The sequence below is a fragment of a genome, unplaced genomic scaffold (genome assembly GCF_019419815.1).
Source record: "Pyrus x bretschneideri cultivar Hongxiangsu unplaced genomic scaffold, Pyrus_bretschneideri_v1 Contig13, whole genome shotgun sequence".
In the NCBI taxonomy this organism is placed as follows: domain Eukaryota; kingdom Viridiplantae; phylum Streptophyta; class Magnoliopsida; order Rosales; family Rosaceae; genus Pyrus; species Pyrus x bretschneideri.
The window spans coordinates 288,870-305,297 of record NW_025999424.1 but is presented as its reverse complement, the minus strand read 5'-3'; the positions used below and the strand labels follow the sequence as shown (position 1 = coordinate 305,297).

At 39.0% G+C, this 16,428-nt stretch overlaps 3 protein-coding genes across 3 annotated transcripts; 1 reads left to right on the top strand and 2 right to left on the bottom strand.

Annotated features, from left to right (window-relative positions):
- Positions 1–2,388: 2,388 nt before the first annotated feature.
- Positions 2,389–4,100, bottom strand: LOC103936091 (GEM-like protein 5). The gene is made up of 2 exons (XM_009345922.3): positions 3,491–4,100; positions 2,389–3,131 (listed from the first exon to the last, which is right to left on the bottom strand). Exons 1-2 carry the CDS (start codon positions 4,026–4,028, stop codon positions 2,602–2,604), a joined length of 1,068 nt encoding a protein of 355 aa, XP_009344197.2. The 5' UTR covers positions 4,029–4,100; the 3' UTR covers positions 2,389–2,601.
- A 3,409-nt stretch (positions 4,101–7,509) lies between these two features.
- LOC103966575 (cysteine-rich and transmembrane domain-containing protein WIH2) lies at positions 7,510–9,381 on the top strand. The gene is made up of 3 exons (XM_009379748.3): positions 7,510–7,645; positions 7,755–8,046; positions 9,119–9,381. Exons 1-3 carry the CDS (start codon positions 7,603–7,605, stop codon positions 9,168–9,170), a joined length of 387 nt encoding a protein of 128 aa, XP_009378023.1. The 5' UTR covers positions 7,510–7,602; the 3' UTR covers positions 9,171–9,381.
- A 271-nt stretch (positions 9,382–9,652) lies between these two features.
- On the bottom strand, positions 9,653–12,841 carry LOC103936090 (protein AUXIN SIGNALING F-BOX 2). Its single transcript, XM_009345921.3, has 3 exons — positions 11,877–12,841; positions 10,694–11,189; positions 9,653–10,593 (listed from the first exon to the last, which is right to left on the bottom strand). Exons 1-3 carry the CDS (start codon positions 12,326–12,328, stop codon positions 9,823–9,825), a joined length of 1,719 nt encoding a protein of 572 aa, XP_009344196.2. The 5' UTR covers positions 12,329–12,841; the 3' UTR covers positions 9,653–9,822.
- Positions 12,842–16,428: the final 3,587 nt, after the last annotated feature.

Below are 16,428 nucleotides of genomic sequence, written 5' to 3'. Positions count from 1 at the left end.
CATATCGTGCTTAGGTTAACCCGCATACCTTATAAATTAATTATAAACTTAAGAACTAAGTTTTAATTAATCCTTTGTTTCTTTCCCATAATTCTTCTTTTTATTTATTCAATTCGACCGCTAAAAAAAATGAATAAAGGGGAGAAAAAAGATTGCCAAAATCATTTTATTTCTTTATTGTTTACCTAATAAAACTTATCACCACAAATCAGCCCGATGAATTTCCACTGAGTGTGCAAACCCCAGATAAAACCAAATTAATTAAGGAGCCAGACCCATTGTTGCAAGTTTTTAGTCTATAAATACCAGCAACTCACTCAATTACTCCTCTCACTCTTTGTGTTTCTTGAGCTTCCTAGGTTCTGTGTTCATTTTCTAAATCTCATTTAGCAAATTTCATACTCTTTTCATGGATCCTTCTTTGTGGGCATTTCTTCAAGGCAGTCCTGAACAATCTGTTCCTTATCCGTGGGAACGCTGCTTTGACGTTGAGGTAAAATTGTCCTCTCTTTATCTGGTTCTGCAAGCACACATACATTGATACATACACACTCACTCACTCAGATTTTTTTTTTTTTTTTTTTTATGGGAAATGATTGTCCAAACACCCTTTTTCTCTTGTTGTCTCTTGATTCTCTTTTGATTTATTCAATTCAAGAGTAAGAAATGAACATGTGTGTGCATGTGTGTTTGCAGACGCAAATTCTAATGTACAAAAACAGGCTGACGGGAGCTGTTATTCTGGATTTAAGGCCAAGGGTGAACCTCGGAGGAGGTTTGTACAACGTCAGCGACATGTGGTTTCAACTGACCGACCGCTACGACTTATACCCGCCGGCCGCTGTGACTGCCGGCGTGCAATGGCCTCTTAATCTGTTTTGCAGGAACATTAGTGTGCATGATCAAGACACGCCTATTATGCTATGTTCCACCTGCTGCACTCGCCAAGTCATTTATCTCCTGGTACCCCACGTCGTCACACACTGCCCTCTGTGTGGCCACCTCATGGGTTTCTTTGCTTAATATTACTTAAGGTTTATTTAGGTCAAGTTGTAATAGACTACAGTGCAATTAAGCCGTACTTATCTTAGATTTGTGTTTCTCTTTTCGTTTTCTGGTTAATTTGACTGGGATGTAAGATTTTAAATGATCAATCTCATGACTCAATTTCTGGTTTTATACACATACGCACATATATATGTTATTCGATTCATGCAATTTCGATTAATTAATGCGACAGTTTTTTCAGTTGGAGTTGAAATTAATTCAGTTTAATGCGACCAAGTTTTTTTTTTTTTTTTTTTTTTTTACATGGCCAAGGCCTTGGTGTATTTCTTTTTCAGTCAACCCTGCAATTAATGACATGCAAAAGAAATTTTCTCACCATTTCCATTCCATTCTTTTTTTATTAATTTGTTGTGTGTTTTAATGCTATTTCTGTTTTAATAACAGCACCAAGAAAAATTGTTACAATTAATCTTTCTTTTAGCTTTGCCGATACTGTTTTGACTATGGAAAAAGGAGGACGCAACACCAGAAGCGATATACGCATGCACAGTATTCTTCTTCGCAGTTCTTGGAGAATATTGTCAGGGTTTGTTAAAACTGTGCTGTTATTACTGCTGCAAATGTTAAATATTCGAAGCCTGTTTTTTGTGCTAATTAACTAAGATTATTGTTTCCCTTTTTAACTTTCTATATATTTGTTCACCTTTTTTGTCAACCTTATCAATATTACAATGGATTGGCAACAAACCCTATTTACTTCATGAGGTCAATTCCAACTTGTTTAATTAGGGCTATGTCTAGCTAAGTCAGATTTCCCTCAAGTCAGTTATATTGTGAGGTTGTTGCATGCAAATCTGTTACATATTTCCTAATTTCTAATCCTCGTAATTAATAAGGAGGCATTTATTATGTGATTTAAAAAAAAAACACATACACCACTTGAATATCTGGCAGTAAGTTACAGTAGATTGAACAGAAAATAAAAGAGTTCTCTACAGAGTAATCTTAAACACTTCCATGGTTTAAGAGTTCTTGAATTTTTAGAAACTTAGTGTGGAACAAATGACATCAAAAACTGATTTTATATGACGACTTCTAAATATTTGCAACATAAAATATGAGTTACATATCACAATTTTGGCGAAAATTCGGAATTGAGTTTTGTCTAAGATCTTTTGCACACCATTAATTAACAAATAAGCCTTTTAGAAGCCGTCTCAACAAACAATTTATAAACACAGTTCCAGAAGTATTTTTACAGATTTTATAAGTTAAAAATGGAAAAGTTACAAAAAAAATACTAGCTGAGAATATGTCATTTTAATTAGCTTATTGTGCGGCTACGATGATACGAAAATAAGGGTTGTGATTGATGTGGGATTAGCAAGCACGGAGGTTTATCGCATTATAACAATCAAGAAATTACATTCAGTGAAAGGGAATATGTAACTATCCAGAAATCTGGAAATGGAACGAAATAATCTCGGTCGATCGGGTGAGAGAATTGAAAATTGTAAAAGAAAAGCAAGACAATATAATTTCACGAGCAGAGCAGAGAAGCAATAAAATATTAACAAGAGACTAGTAGCTCTCCTAATAGTCAGCCTTGTCAGGCTTCTGGTATGCAATGTCATTGTCAGCAGCAACGGCTGGTTTGACGGCAACTCCAGATGCCACAAAGGTTAAAATACTTTGGGTCAAATGCCTCGACGCCTTTTCGTAATTAACAAAACCCATAAACCAGAAATCATGGCCATCGATCGTCACAATCTGGATGTACTTTTCCCTTGGATTTTCCCTCATCACTACTGGATTGATAGTTGCAATATTTCCCAATGGTACCATTATTTTGTAGTAGCTCCAGGTGACCTGGCCGGAGGGGGCGGTGAAGGACAAAGGGCGGTCGCTGCAGAAAGCTGTATGGATATTAGAGAGGTAAAGAGTTCCGGCAACTGGTCCTGTGGATGTGGAGAGATAACTGGCAAATGACTTATGCAGCTTCTCATTGGGATAAGTCGCAAATGTCTGCTTGTACAGAGCCTCAAATCCTCCTCCTGTTATTGCTTTGGCAGTCAGGTTCATCTTCGCCCACGCAGCTCCAGACACCGATGTCCCCGTTTTCACTGACATGATATCATCGATCAATCAAATTAGTTTAGATGTTAGTTAATTTGTATCAATTTAATGCGACCATAACACAGACAAGACGTCCTGCACTAAAAATTTATGTGCTTCTGGAATAGTTAGAATTGTTTTCTACAATAAAAAAACGTCTCCAACTGCGTTTGTTAGCAAAACTTGACGTGCCAGGATAAGCACATGTCAAGTGATTTCCATAAAGCACTTCTGGCGAAAAGACTTAAGGGCAGAATCGCTTTCTCAAGAAGCAGTTCACACAACACTTAGATACTTAATAAGTTCATGTGTTAAAAGTAACATATATAGACATATAAGAGATGAGAAACATAATATTTATGCATACAGTTGTGCCAGATGTTGTTGGCCATGGACTCGGCCTTGTTGCTCCAGGAGTTGAAGACGTGGAGTATGGATTCCTTTGGACTGGTGTTGTTGGACTTGTCAAGGGGTTTGTACTGGAGGTAGGGATTCTGGGCTTGCTCGGTTCCGGCAGCGCCCCACAGAGCTGCTTTTTTGTTGTCCGGATGGCTAGTTGGGACGGCAGGGTGCCCCATGACGTGAGTTCCCCACTGCGCTGATTTTTCTTCCTCACTTGGAGTTGGTGGGATTGACGGAGGAGATGAGCCGCTTGATGAGGTTGGAATATCTTTATCATGAGTAGTTTGTTTTGGTTCTTGGGTTTCAGCATTCTGCGGTGAGGATGCATCGTGAGGAGGTATTTCTTCGGACAAGGATGGTGGCATTGGCGGAGGTGTTTGATGAAAAGGGTTGATGTCTTCAGCGGGAGGTGTTGGGAGAAAAGGGTTTGTGTCTTGGTGTGTGGGAGGAGAAGCGGAGGGGTAGAGGGGAGGTTGGGATGCTTGGTTGTTGGGGTGGTTCATTTTGGCTCGGAGCAATGGAAAGGAAATAGCAAAACAAATGTAAAATGTATGATTTTGTGGTGTGAGACTGAGAGTTTCTTGGATTGGAATTTGGATGCGATCGATGTGGTTTGCAGAAAATTGCAGTGCTTTTGAATGGTTGGGAGACCTTTTTTATACACGGGAAAATTTTAGTGGATGGGATAGTCAATAAAAAATAAAAATAAAGGTTGAAAATTGAAATGTCAGATACGGGAGGTGATTGAAGACTTTCTAGAAACATGTGTATTTGTTTTATGAATTATTAATTAATTAATTATTCGGGTAAGATACAAGATCAAGTTTTAGAGAAAGGAGTTGGTCACTGCGGGGCCCGTGAAAGCGAAAAGGTTGACTCAGGAGGAGGAGGAAGTTGCTTAACCGTGTTATTAAGGCCAATAAGTTATAATTTTCTTCAACAGTTATGACTTCTAGATAAGATATTTCATCCATGTAATGCAACCCTCCACACTCCACAGCTGGGGATGGACTTTTCTGTCAAATTGCCAGGCCAACTGTGCCATGCTGATTTTATGCCAAATTTTTTTGTGCCAATAGATAATGGTATGGTATTGTGCCAGACCAAAATTTTATGGTACGGTGTAGGTAATGGATATCATACTACTGTATTACCGTATCGTTCTAAAAGTATAATTTAATATGTAATTTATAAATTATATAATATATAATTATAAAACACATATTTATAATATTCCAATAATTTGAAAATAAAACCCTACTACGATTGTTGTTGGTGACTTTGATCTCTTGAGTTGGTGGAAATCAAACACAAAGAGTTTCCAATTCTTTCACAAATAGCCAATGATATCTTTGCAACCCTCGCTTCTATTGTTGCTAGTGAAAATGCATTTAGCATATGGAGGTGAACCCTTTTAGGGCATCCTTGACTCCTAAAATGGCAGAGGCATTAATGTGTACTAGTGATTGGCTTATGACGGTTGAAGTAAAACTTCTACAAGGAACAAACGGAAGATATGCTTCAATTTTACAAGGAAATGGAAGAAGTGGAAACAAGTAAGATATGCTTTAATTTTTTTAGTAAATTTGTTTACAACTTTAATTCTTCTTGCTACTAATATGTTTTCTTTGTTTGTAATGTAGGCTTGACATAAGCTCAATCTTCTACAAGTTCAATGACTCCTCCAAAACATTCCACATCTCAAGCTTGAATAATTGATCAATGAATTTTACTTTTTGAAGTTTAGTTTCAATTTTCATTTGGTTTGAAACTTTAACTTCTATTTGGGTTTTTAACTTCTATTTGTTTTGGTTCATAACTTCTATTTGGATTATAAGCTTAATTTTCATGAATCTTGATGCATCATTTGAATTATTGTGTTTGAATTATGAATGATGAATAATAGATGAATTTAGGCTACAATGTATGAGATAAAGGTAAAAAAAAAAAGTTTCACCCTTGAATTGTGTTAAAAAAACAAAAACAGATTTTGTCCCAAAACAAAGTGGCAATTACCATTGTTATACCATACCAACCGAACTATTTGGCAATACCGAACTTCAGTATATCAAAAGTTTGGTATGGTAATGGTAATAAATTTTGGGGTAAATTACATTTTACCCCCTCAAGTTTGGGGTCGATTTCAATTCCTTACAACATCTTTAAAACATTTCAATTTCATACATGAACTATCATTTTATTTCAATTTCATACATTCGTTAGAAAATCCGTTAAGTGATGACATGGCAAATATGGGATCCTCAATTATGACATGGTTGACAAATTTGTGCCACATGGCAAATTTTTTTTTTTTTGTGCGTTTAAAATATAATAATATTTACCCCATTTAAATTTAAATTAAAAAAAAAACCAAACAAACCCAAAAACCCATCTTTTCCCTTCCCTCCCCCAACCCCCTCACCTTCACCGAGCCCAAACCCCTCCACCTCCCATGATCTTCGCCGCCACCATGTCCAACCCTCTCCTCCTCCACCTACTCGCCACAATCGAGGCCCACTCTAACCACCAAAACGACACCCCCATTGGCCGCTTCCAAAACTACCTCCGAATCAACACCAACCCAAACTACGATGCCCTCGTCGCCTTCCTCATCGCCATCGCCCAAACCCTAAACCTCCAAATCTAGACCCTCCATTTCACCCAGTCCAAATTCAAGCCCTTCCTCCTCCTCACCTGGCATGGGTCCCACCCCTCTCTCCCCTCCTTCTTCCTCAACTCCCACCTTGACTCCATCCCCGCCGAGCCCGACAAATGGACCCACCCTCCCTTCTCCACCCACCACACCCCGGAGGGCCTCATCTTTACTTGCGGTGCCCAGGACGACAAGTGCATCTCCATCCAGTACCTTGGATTCTGGCTCAGACCATGGACCCCTGCAATTCTTCCGTCGGGATTATCGCATACACGAGTTCGGAGAGGATCAACATCGATCTGGGTTTTTTGGGGTTTTGGGTGGGGTAGGGAGGTTGCGGGGGAGATTGGATTTTTGGAGCTAGGGAATAGAGAGAGAGAGAAAGAGAGAGAGAGAGAGAGAGAGTGGGCTGCTCGGGTGGGTAGAAAGGGATGGGGAAGGTGAAGGGGTTTCTTATTATTATTTTTATTTTTATTATTAATTAATTAATTTAATATTTTAAATTTTTTATTAAGTGTTTAGTTGCATGGCACAAATGTGCCAGCCACGTCAGCACAAATGTGGATCCCATATTTTCCACGTCATAACTTAACGGATTTTCTAATGGATGTATGAAATTAAAGTAAAATGATAGCAAATGTATGAAATTGAAATATTTTAAAGATGTTGTAAGGAATTGAAATCGACCCCAAATCTGAGGGGGTAAAATGTAATTTATCCTAAATTTTGTCAAACCGAAAATTTAGTACGCTAATTAGTACGAAAATTTTGATACGGTAACCGTACTAAACCCACCCCTATCCACAGCTTCATGTTGTCGGTAGATATCTCATATGCCAAAACAAAAAGGAACAATAAAGAAAACCCATATCGTTTCAGATGCTGCAATCCATCGTTGCTCGAGTTGAAATTGTTGGTAAATAAAAGTAGTAGGGATAAGTGACATGTTTGAGATTGTCGTTTAAAACATCTTTTTTTAACAACAATAATTGAATTTGGCGGTGTTTCTTCTTGGTCGTAAAAGCATAATTTCAAGTTCATAAAATACTGTATCAAAAAAGCTTATCGGCAAGGCAATTGAATAGTGGGCTTTTTCTACATTGGGCTTTTGAGGTTTGAAAATCACAAGCTTTATCTCCCGACAGAAAGCCCAAGGAGAAAGAGAATGGGTTTAAGTTTAACTAATCCATCTACCCGCCAAATGCCGATGGGTTTAAGTTAACCTCGCATCGTTTCGTTGAATGACAGGACCCACCCATCAACCAGCCCACAGAAACGTGTCGAACATGATTAGAAACAGTCTGGGACCCACGGTTACTATATAAGGATATTCGATTATCTTAATTAATTCTCACCTAAATCTTTTGTTCAGGCTAAGCAATCCGACCACCACAGACCGCAGGAATAGGGAGCCAGCGGAGAAGATGAGTTACCAGAAAGCTCCCCAAGAACCCTACCCTCCTCCAGGTATTACCAAAACAAACACGCTTCCTTTTCAGAGTTTCAAATCCTTTCAATTCAATTGCTCAATTACTTTTTACTGATCGATATTATTATTTGTTTTTATGTAATCAAGGATATCAGTCTCCGCCGCCGGGGTACCCATCAGCTCCGCCGCCACCGCCGCCGTATGAAGGGTACCCACCGCCGCCGCCTCCACCTTACGAAGGCTATCCACCACCTGGGTATCCTCACGGATACGGTCCTCCGCCGCCGCCGCGTGATCCGCCGTACGAGGGGTACCAAGGTTATTTCAATCAGGGGTACCCTCCGCCACCTCCTCCTCCTCCGCAGCAATACGAGCACTATCACTGCGAGCATAACAATTACCAAGAGCAAGATGGTTGTATGTCTTTCTTACGAGGCTGGTATGTAATCTTCCATCTCTGCCGTCTACTCTTTACCCGCTCATTTCAGATTCTCTTCCCTTGTTCCTTACACACACAATTGGAACTTGATTAAAATTTATCTAATTTACTGCCAAGCTCCCAACTTTTGAATTGGATTAATGGTTGTGTGCTGTGCATAAATAAAGGTTTATGCTTTTGAATTTTGATAGGAGAATGTCCATGTATTTTAGTTAGTAAATTCTCTATCTAGCCTCTAGCATGAATCCTCAAGCTTTCCTACATGTTATACTGTCTTTTGGCTTGGCTTGGTAAGTTGGTATATTTTTTCCCAGTTAGCTTTTTTTACAACAGCTATATCACTAGTTGTTGTCCTACTCCAAATCTTATGCACGAGAGATTTTCTCATGTCACCAATTCATCATGTGGCAAGCGCTTATGGACAGGTGGTTCACTCTTTGAACATCTGGTAAACGTTTACTAGACAGCCACAGGTGATGTGATTATGATAGTGCATTGGTTGTAAGAAAGTTTTTTCTCCTCGTGCACAGCTGATATTCTTCTCAGAAGACAGGAATACAGAATGTTGCTTTGCCTTTTTGTCCTCATGTAATAATGCTCGGACATTCCTACAGGATATACGCATTTCAAATGAATAATGGCAGTGTTCACTTCTGTAGTTTTTCCAAGGTTTAATCTTGGACTGTCAAATCATGAACACTGACATTGCTCGTCTAGAAGAAGCCAGGTGCTAGGATTGAACAAAAGTTTTTAACTTGTGTCAAGGCGTTAGTAACTCCCTAGGCGTTAGGTACTCCCTCGTAACCTTTTTAGGCTTATCCCAAATTCTGAGCTGATATGAACAATAGCTAAAATAATGTGTGAGAAGTTTCAAGCCAAATACATGTCAAACTTGCTCCCGTTAACGCAAACAGGATTCCTTTGCTTAATCTCGAATATATTTTGATCATGCATTTGGTTTGCTAAATTATGCTTATACTATCATGTGGGATCTTCAAGTTGTTATTTTGCTAATTATTTCTTTCAAATGATAAGGGAGGGAACTAAATGGTTGTTTTTTTTGCTTGCGCAGTTTGGCTGCGCTATGCTGCTGCTGTTTGCTGGAGGAGTGCTGCTTCTTTTGATGATATTGAAAATGGATATTTGTTTCTGAAGCCACTTCCATAAATTTGAGCATCTAAGTGTATTCATCGGTTAAGACTCGAGGGGGCTTTTGGAATGATTTATATTATATTCTTGTTTCGTGCATTGTTCTACCCTAAGACATGTGAATTGCAAGCCGTAAAGACTACAGATTTTAGGTGTGGTTTTATGAATCGCTCGACTGTTTATTTATTCTCTTTGTGTGTTTTTTTAGATGTTCATGAATCATCCACCTGCCTGGATACTGGATACTGGATACAGGATAGGAACACAGTTGTTTACGTTTGAATTCTTCTATTGTCTAGCTCCTCCCAAGTCTCAGGTGGCAGGTGCTAGCCGTGCTCATTATATCTCATCTGGTCGCCAAAACGAGTACCGGATTCAATCGCCTTCGGGCACCACAAGGATATCGACTCAATCGGCTTCGGTACCACGAGGATATTGATAACAGGACAATTGGATATACTGGTTCGAATCTATTTATAGCAGCATAGATTACAATGGTCAATCTCTCTGAATTTGAACACCTTATAAGTAACTCATCATCAACTAAAATCAACTAATCAACTGGCCTAACCAAAGTACAAACTAGTTAAACAATAAGAGAAAAAACTGACAACCTAGAAAATGCACCTACAGAGTCCACACAAATTCCGGTGTATCCCTTCTCTTCCCCACTAGGGTGCGATAGAGGTACATCTTCTCCACTCGTTGCTCATCATCGACGCCAATCTCCACCTGATCACTCTCATTTATGATCTCCACATTCAGTGTTGGCATCTGCTTTGCTAGTGCCTTGCAGCCTCCAAGGGTAACTTCGCAGGACGACATCCAAAGGGATCGCATTGTTTCATACTTTCCCACGTCCTTTAGAAGTGCCTCGTTTCCGAAGGGGCTGTCCCTGATCTCAAGCTTCCGGAGCTTCTTGCATCCATTCAACACATAAAGCATACCATTGTCGCTGTCCCCGGCAAATGCAATAGACAGCATCTCAAGCTGCTCAGCATACATTCCAATGTACAGGAAAACCCGGTCGGTTAAAAGGCCAGAGAGCGATAAACGCCTAATATTCTTGCATGCCTGGACAATTGCCCCAAAACCTTCATCCAGGGGCCGCATGGTAACAGCGTCAGGTTTAGTGGGGTCAAAGATGCACAACCTGAAACGTATAAAGTTTGGGCAGTTCTTGGCCACGGTTATGAGAGCAGCATTAGTCATCTGCTGGCAGAAGTAGAGCAACGAATGAAGCTTTGGGCAACCAGCAGATATGGCAACAAGGCCTTCTTCTGTTACGAAAGCATGCCCAGCTGCAAATGGATCAGAAGGAAAAACTCTCAATTCCTGCAGTTCTTTACAAGTCGAGGCAACAACTCCTAGTCCTTTGTCTCCAATACAATCCAGAATCTGCATAAAAACAGAAAAGATTATCAATCAGTTCTTTTCTTTTTCGGTAAAGAAGCTGTGGTAAGAATCATTTTCTGTAGCAAAAACAAAACGAGCATACCCATAATCGCTGAAGCTTCACACATTGGCGAATTAGTTCTATTAACTCACTGCCATGAACCCCTGGAGCATAGCTGAGGTTCAAGGATGTCAGGTTTTCCAATATTGGGTAAATAGAGGGCAGACATCGAGGACCAACCTCCAAAAACCCTGACAAGCTCTTAATTGATTTACATTTTACAACAGTCGCCTGGAGTTTGTTGTAGGTATCTGAATCAGGATCCAGAACATAAGACCCAGTTCCCAAGTCCACTAGTTGAGGCGCTCGCGCCAATACTTTCTGAAGAGTGTCAGGAGGCACTGCACGGTTTAACCTCAAGACTTTGAGGTTAGGAGATCTCCCCACTAGTCTCTCCAGAGCCGGTAGATTAATTTCACCTTTGAGGCAAGCAAAATTCAGGGAAACTAATGAAGTACTGCTCTCAGGAAAGCAGCTTAGCCAATGGCCTCTATGATCATCAATATCATTTTCCTGCAGATCCAGCTCCTTAAGAAGCCTACGCAGAAGAAACGTTGGAGGAAGTTAAGAGCACACAAATGACAGGCAAAACTCAAAGTATTCATGAAACACAACTTTAGATAATCGGGATGTAGACTCTAGAGACACTTCACACTGCTCCATACAACTGCTTTCACATTCACAACATAGAAACATGGTTAAAATTTGAAAACAAAACAGTCAAAAGAAGAAACCCGAGATGTCCAAGCAAATAATACATGTTCTGATGAAAAGAAGAAACATGAGATGTCCCATTAACCATTTACAGTATGAATTATGCAAAGATGTAGAAAGTAATAAATTTGAATCATGGGGAGCACTTAACTATATCATAAGCAGCACACTCAAAATGCAAAAGAGAACAAAATTGGATGGCCCAGATTGGTAAAAAAACCAAAAACAAGGTCACAATATGAAACAAATATTGAAGATAACAACACTTGCATTCAACGTTGCTGAATAAACGCCAATCCATACATAAGAATCGAACAAATAAGTCGGTCAAATGAGGGTCTAAATAGCAAATTAGTCAAAAAATTAGTAAATAGAAACTCCATTTGAGCATGTAAAACAAAAAAGCAAGAACAAAAACACAACACAAAACAAAACAAATCCAGATTAAGCAAATAATAAACGAAATTAGCAATCTTATAAGTTATCGACAAAAGGAAGTAAATATTGTCACCTGCAATTGGCAGCAATAGCAGCAAGGCCGTCGGTGGTAAACCCTTCACAGCTAACAAGAACCAAAGACTTGAAATTGGGGAAGGACCTGGAAAGAAGCTCGAGGCTTTCGTCGGAGACGATCATCCTCTTGAGGCGGAGCTCCTCCAGGCCAACCCGGCCGTCGGCGAGAGCTTCAATCCACGGTTGCAGAAAGCCGCCCCACTCGTAAGGAACCAGATTGAAGTCGGCGAAGTGAGGCTTTCCCTTCAAAGTCAGGGACTTGAGCCCCGGAAACCTCTCGATCACTCTCTCCGGACTGATTGCATAGCAATTCCCGATGAACACTCTCTCCCTACTGAACCTCTCGATTTTGTACCACGATTTGCACACCAACGACACCGCGTTTCGGTCCTTCTGCGAGGTCACTGACTCGAATATCTGCTCGATTACCTCGTCCGGAAAGTAATTCATCCTTCTGTCCTTACCATTCGACCCCACACTTTCCCGGGAAAAATGTCAAAAGGAAAATCCAACCAAAAGAAATCAACTTTCCCAAAAAATGAATTGAAAAACCCAACAAGTAACTACCCTCACCTCACATATCTCTCTCACTCTCCGTGTGCAAGATTTGTGTCCTCGATTTCAATCTGTGAAAAAATTTGACACAAAAACCCCAAACCTTTGAAAGAGAATCTTAGAAAAAACTACATGAATGAGACCACATCAGCAGATCTAAATATATTCAAAGATCTGGTTTTTTTTATTTATTGAAAATCTAATTTGACATCATCCCTTTCACCTGAGCTGGGATCTGCATTGATAGAGAGAAGGAAAAAAAAAAACAAAGGGTGAAGGAAATAAAGGAAAATATTTTTTGTTTTGATTCTAATGAGTGATCATCTGGAAATCAAAAAGTGATGATTACAGGCCTGGAAAAAAAAACAGACGAATAATATTTGCCGTAGATCTCTCAGAATCTACAAGGAGTTCCCGAAATAGAAATTATTAACAAAACGGAAAATCTTATGATTCTAAAAAACGAGAGAGAGAGAGAGAGAGCCTCAACCCCAAAGGCTCAAGCTTGAACCTCAACCCGTGTTGAAGTGAAAGCCTTTAACTCTGATGAGGAGAGAACCAACAGAACGAACCAGACCCAACCCCGCTTTGTTATTGACTAACCCTGGTTACCTCTCATCCGACGGCCCTGCGTGACTTAATGGAGAACATGAAGCGAATCTTGACCGTCCAATGAGTGATCAGGCATGTGTCCTTATCACTGTTTCCGACGAGCCTCTCCCTCTCTCTATCTCTCTCTCTCTCTGCTGCTAAAGTCATTGATGGACTGTCAATGAAAGGAAAAATCATATTCCTTTGAGACGTTAAATTACCAAAATGCCAGGTCATGGATAAAGATTGCTCGCTCACCTCATTTGTCCTCGTGCGAGTATGTTAAACTCGCTCCCTCCGGATGCGACATCCCCATGTGAGGTGCATCGTTTCATCCTTGTCTCGCTCGTGTGCAATGGCGGGAGCGAGTATTGAACTTACATACTCTCCCGCGTAGCGTAGAATTTCTTCCCCAATTCCGCAATCACAATTGCATATTTACACGGTGATATGATTCAGTGTGTTATGGTGCACGACGTAATTGGTTGTATCACTTGCTTGCTAGTGTCTGGGACCGTACAAGAGTTGGCGGTAGGTAGTTTTCAGTCAAGATATCAAAACCGGTAAAATTTTGAAATTTAGAGACAAACCTGGAAAAGATGTCCAAGTTACATTATTGAAAACTTTAACCAAAAGTTTTTGGTATTATTTATTTTAATAAAAAATTATATTTTTATACTAAAAAAATTAATCTATTATTATTTACTTTATCATTTATTTTGTTTTTATCGTTAAAACTCAAAGTTTTCAAATTTTTTTCATTAATTTGTCTTACATTATTTGGATACTTCTTACTTCTCACAAAAGATGTCCACGTGATTAAATTTTGATTATGCTCGACTTCATGTCACAGTAGTTCCATTCAATGTAAGAATGATATTTTTACCGAAATTTTTCTCATCATCGTCTCTCTACAGCATGTTTAGTTGCTAAAGTCATCATAGTCTCTCTATAGTATGTTTAGTTGCTAAATTTGACAGGTGATACAAAAAGTCTCATATCCCTCTTGATTTACAAAGGTATGAGGAGTCCCTTTGATTAGCTTTAAGAACAATTTCACCCCTAAAAAAATGCACCAACATCTAGCCCATTTATCCACTCAGTGAACAGTAATAGACCAAAGTATCTTCACCCCTAACAAAAAATAGCCTAGTCAATTTTATTAAAATAATTATTTTATTTTTATTTCTGACTTTAATCTCTGTAAGCTCTTTGTAGCTTCTTCTTTCCCAACCTCACTCCCACATCCAAAACCCGAATCAACGACGCGATAATCCAGGCTGCTATTAGAACAACCTTGTACAAACGAAACCCAGAAATAACAGAAACAATCCTTGCAGACAACCTCATGTCGTCTCTGCAAGCTCCGTTGCTGGGCCTCGAAATGACAATCGTGAACTGCCGTGTCAAAACGTCGGCGTTGTAAACCTCTAATAGGTTTCTTGCATGAATATCGAGTCTTGCGGAAACCATGTCCAAGTCGCTTTGCATCAGGAGCTTCCCGTTGTACAAAAGATCGACGCAGCGATGAGCTCCTCTCCCTCCTTCTCCCTCTGTGGCTCCTTGCCCTTTGACACCACGTTGGCGTCAGATGGGCCGGTCCCAAGGTCTATCAATTTTGGGCTAGCCTGGAGACCAGCTTGGGCTGAGTGCCAGGCAATCTGCTGGGCTGGACAAACTTTCCTAGGTGTCGGATCATTTTTTTGGCTATGTGCTAGCCTATCCCACCCCTGGTAGAAGTGCTCCAAGGGCACGAATGCCCTTTCATTTTCTAATCAAACGTGCATGTTTACTTGTTCTTGAAATAAAACGTAATAAAATTAGATGCAATTACGTATTGTAATTTGCCATAACCTTTCCCAAATCATATGCTCGTAAGTCTCACCCCTCAACTACACGTATAGAAGTTTCCAATATTCCAAACGTGTCATGCTTAAGGACTACAAAATCTAAAATGAATAATTCATTTTCTTTTATTGATTTTGTTGTTTCATTTGTTTTCTTGACCGAAAACTATTGTTAATTGATACTCCAAACATTGCTTAAAAAATTTACGAGTTTAAGTGGTTAAGAACATTTTCTTATTTGTTAGACTCTTTACTTCTCAAGCGTCGGTCATTTAACAAAAATTTTATAATACAAGCGTCGGTCATTTAACAAAAATTTTATAATACAGCTCATGCTATGAAGTATTAAAATGATTCAACGAAAGCCAATCAATTTATTTTTTATAAATTAATGATGAATTTATGGGACTAAATACCATGAGCTTGTTCGTTGTTGAATGTCTTTGGGACTATGGGACTATGTACCTAGCTAATGGTACCATAGGAATAGGTATCTTTAGGGTGACAATTATGGAAGCTAAGCTAGTGTAGTGGAATAAGAGAAATGTTGAGGAGATTCTTTTAAAATGAGATTGTCTATGAACTCTCTAACATTTTACATTTTAACGTCAATTTTATTGACATCATTATAAAAAATTATGCAAAAAATATCAGTTATGAACTGTGAACAGTAAAGGTGGGAGAAATGTTTGTACTTGAGAAATATATAAATATATATATATATATATATAGAAAATCTCCAATGATTGTTTTAATTATTTATGAATGTCTGCAGTGTGAACAGTGAAGGTCAAATGTTGACGCCAAATGATGATGTGCTGTTGCGTGTTAGTGCTTTGTTTTCCAAATTTTATCTGCTTGCGTTGAATTTTTCCAAGTGAGCTACAAAGAAAGAAGGCAAGCCACAAAGCAAAAGATGATTAGGAATTTCGATAGGGATAAATGAGGAGCTTTATATGGCCATGTGGTGGTGGGCATACTCTTTTGTGACTTGTTATCCCTTTGCTTTTGGCATTGACAACTTCCTGGCCGCCACGTATAGCTAGTTCATTGGTCAATATCCTAAGATGGATCACAACTCTAAGAAATTTTTCAATGTAGAGACACGGTTCTGTATATCAAATGTCATAATACAATTACTTGAAATTGCCAGGTAATACAACTAACTAGCGGTATTCATCTTCACTTGTAAGTGAGAGATCTTAGGTTCGATTTTTGTCAAAAGCGAATTTGAACCATATTATTGTTAGCTCATTGTGAGACTAAACTCATCCTCTCTCTATTAGTGGAAATAATACCATCAAGTTTCCAACCAATTGATTACATTTGGTGTACCAGATCGAGTTCCTGATACATTGAAAAATCTCTTTACAACTATTTTGTTGTACCAAGATTTTTTCCAGAATGACCAAAATGATTGGTGGTAGACAAACTAAGGGACCAGCTCTATCAATTTTAAATCTCATGAATCAAAATGAGGAGTTATGTTAATATCATGGACCATTTTAGTTAAAAAATCTAAATGAATCAAAATATAACCAATGATGATAAGATTAT

Bases quoted from the DNA above. Each gene is read 5' to 3' on its own strand.
- LOC103936091 (XM_009345922.3), bottom strand. From the start codon at position 4,028: ATGAACCACCCCAACAACCAAGCATCCCAACCTCCCCTCTACCCCTCC. The intron at 3,132-3,490 runs GTATGCATAAAT...ATATCATGTCAG, and splicing joins CAACAACATCTGGCACAACT to TGAAAACGGGGACATCGGTG.
- LOC103936090 (XM_009345921.3), bottom strand. From the start codon at position 12,328: ATGAATTACTTTCCGGACGAGGTAATCGAGCAGATATTCGAGTCAGTG. The intron at 11,190-11,876 runs GTGACAATATTT...TCTTCTGCGTAG, and splicing joins GCTATTGCTGCCAATTGCAG to GCTTCTTAAGGAGCTGGATC. The intron at 10,594-10,693 runs GTATGCTCGTTT...GTTTTTATGCAG, and splicing joins TGAAGCTTCAGCGATTATGG to ATTCTGGATTGTATTGGAGA.
- LOC103966575 (XM_009379748.3), top strand. From the start codon at position 7,603: ATGAGTTACCAGAAAGCTCCCCAAGAACCCTACCCTCCTCCAG. The intron at 7,646-7,754 runs GTATTACCAAAA...TATGTAATCAAG, and splicing joins AGAACCCTACCCTCCTCCAG to GATATCAGTCTCCGCCGCCG. The intron at 8,047-9,118 runs GTATGTAATCTT...TTGCTTGCGCAG, and splicing joins ATGTCTTTCTTACGAGGCTG to TTTGGCTGCGCTATGCTGCT.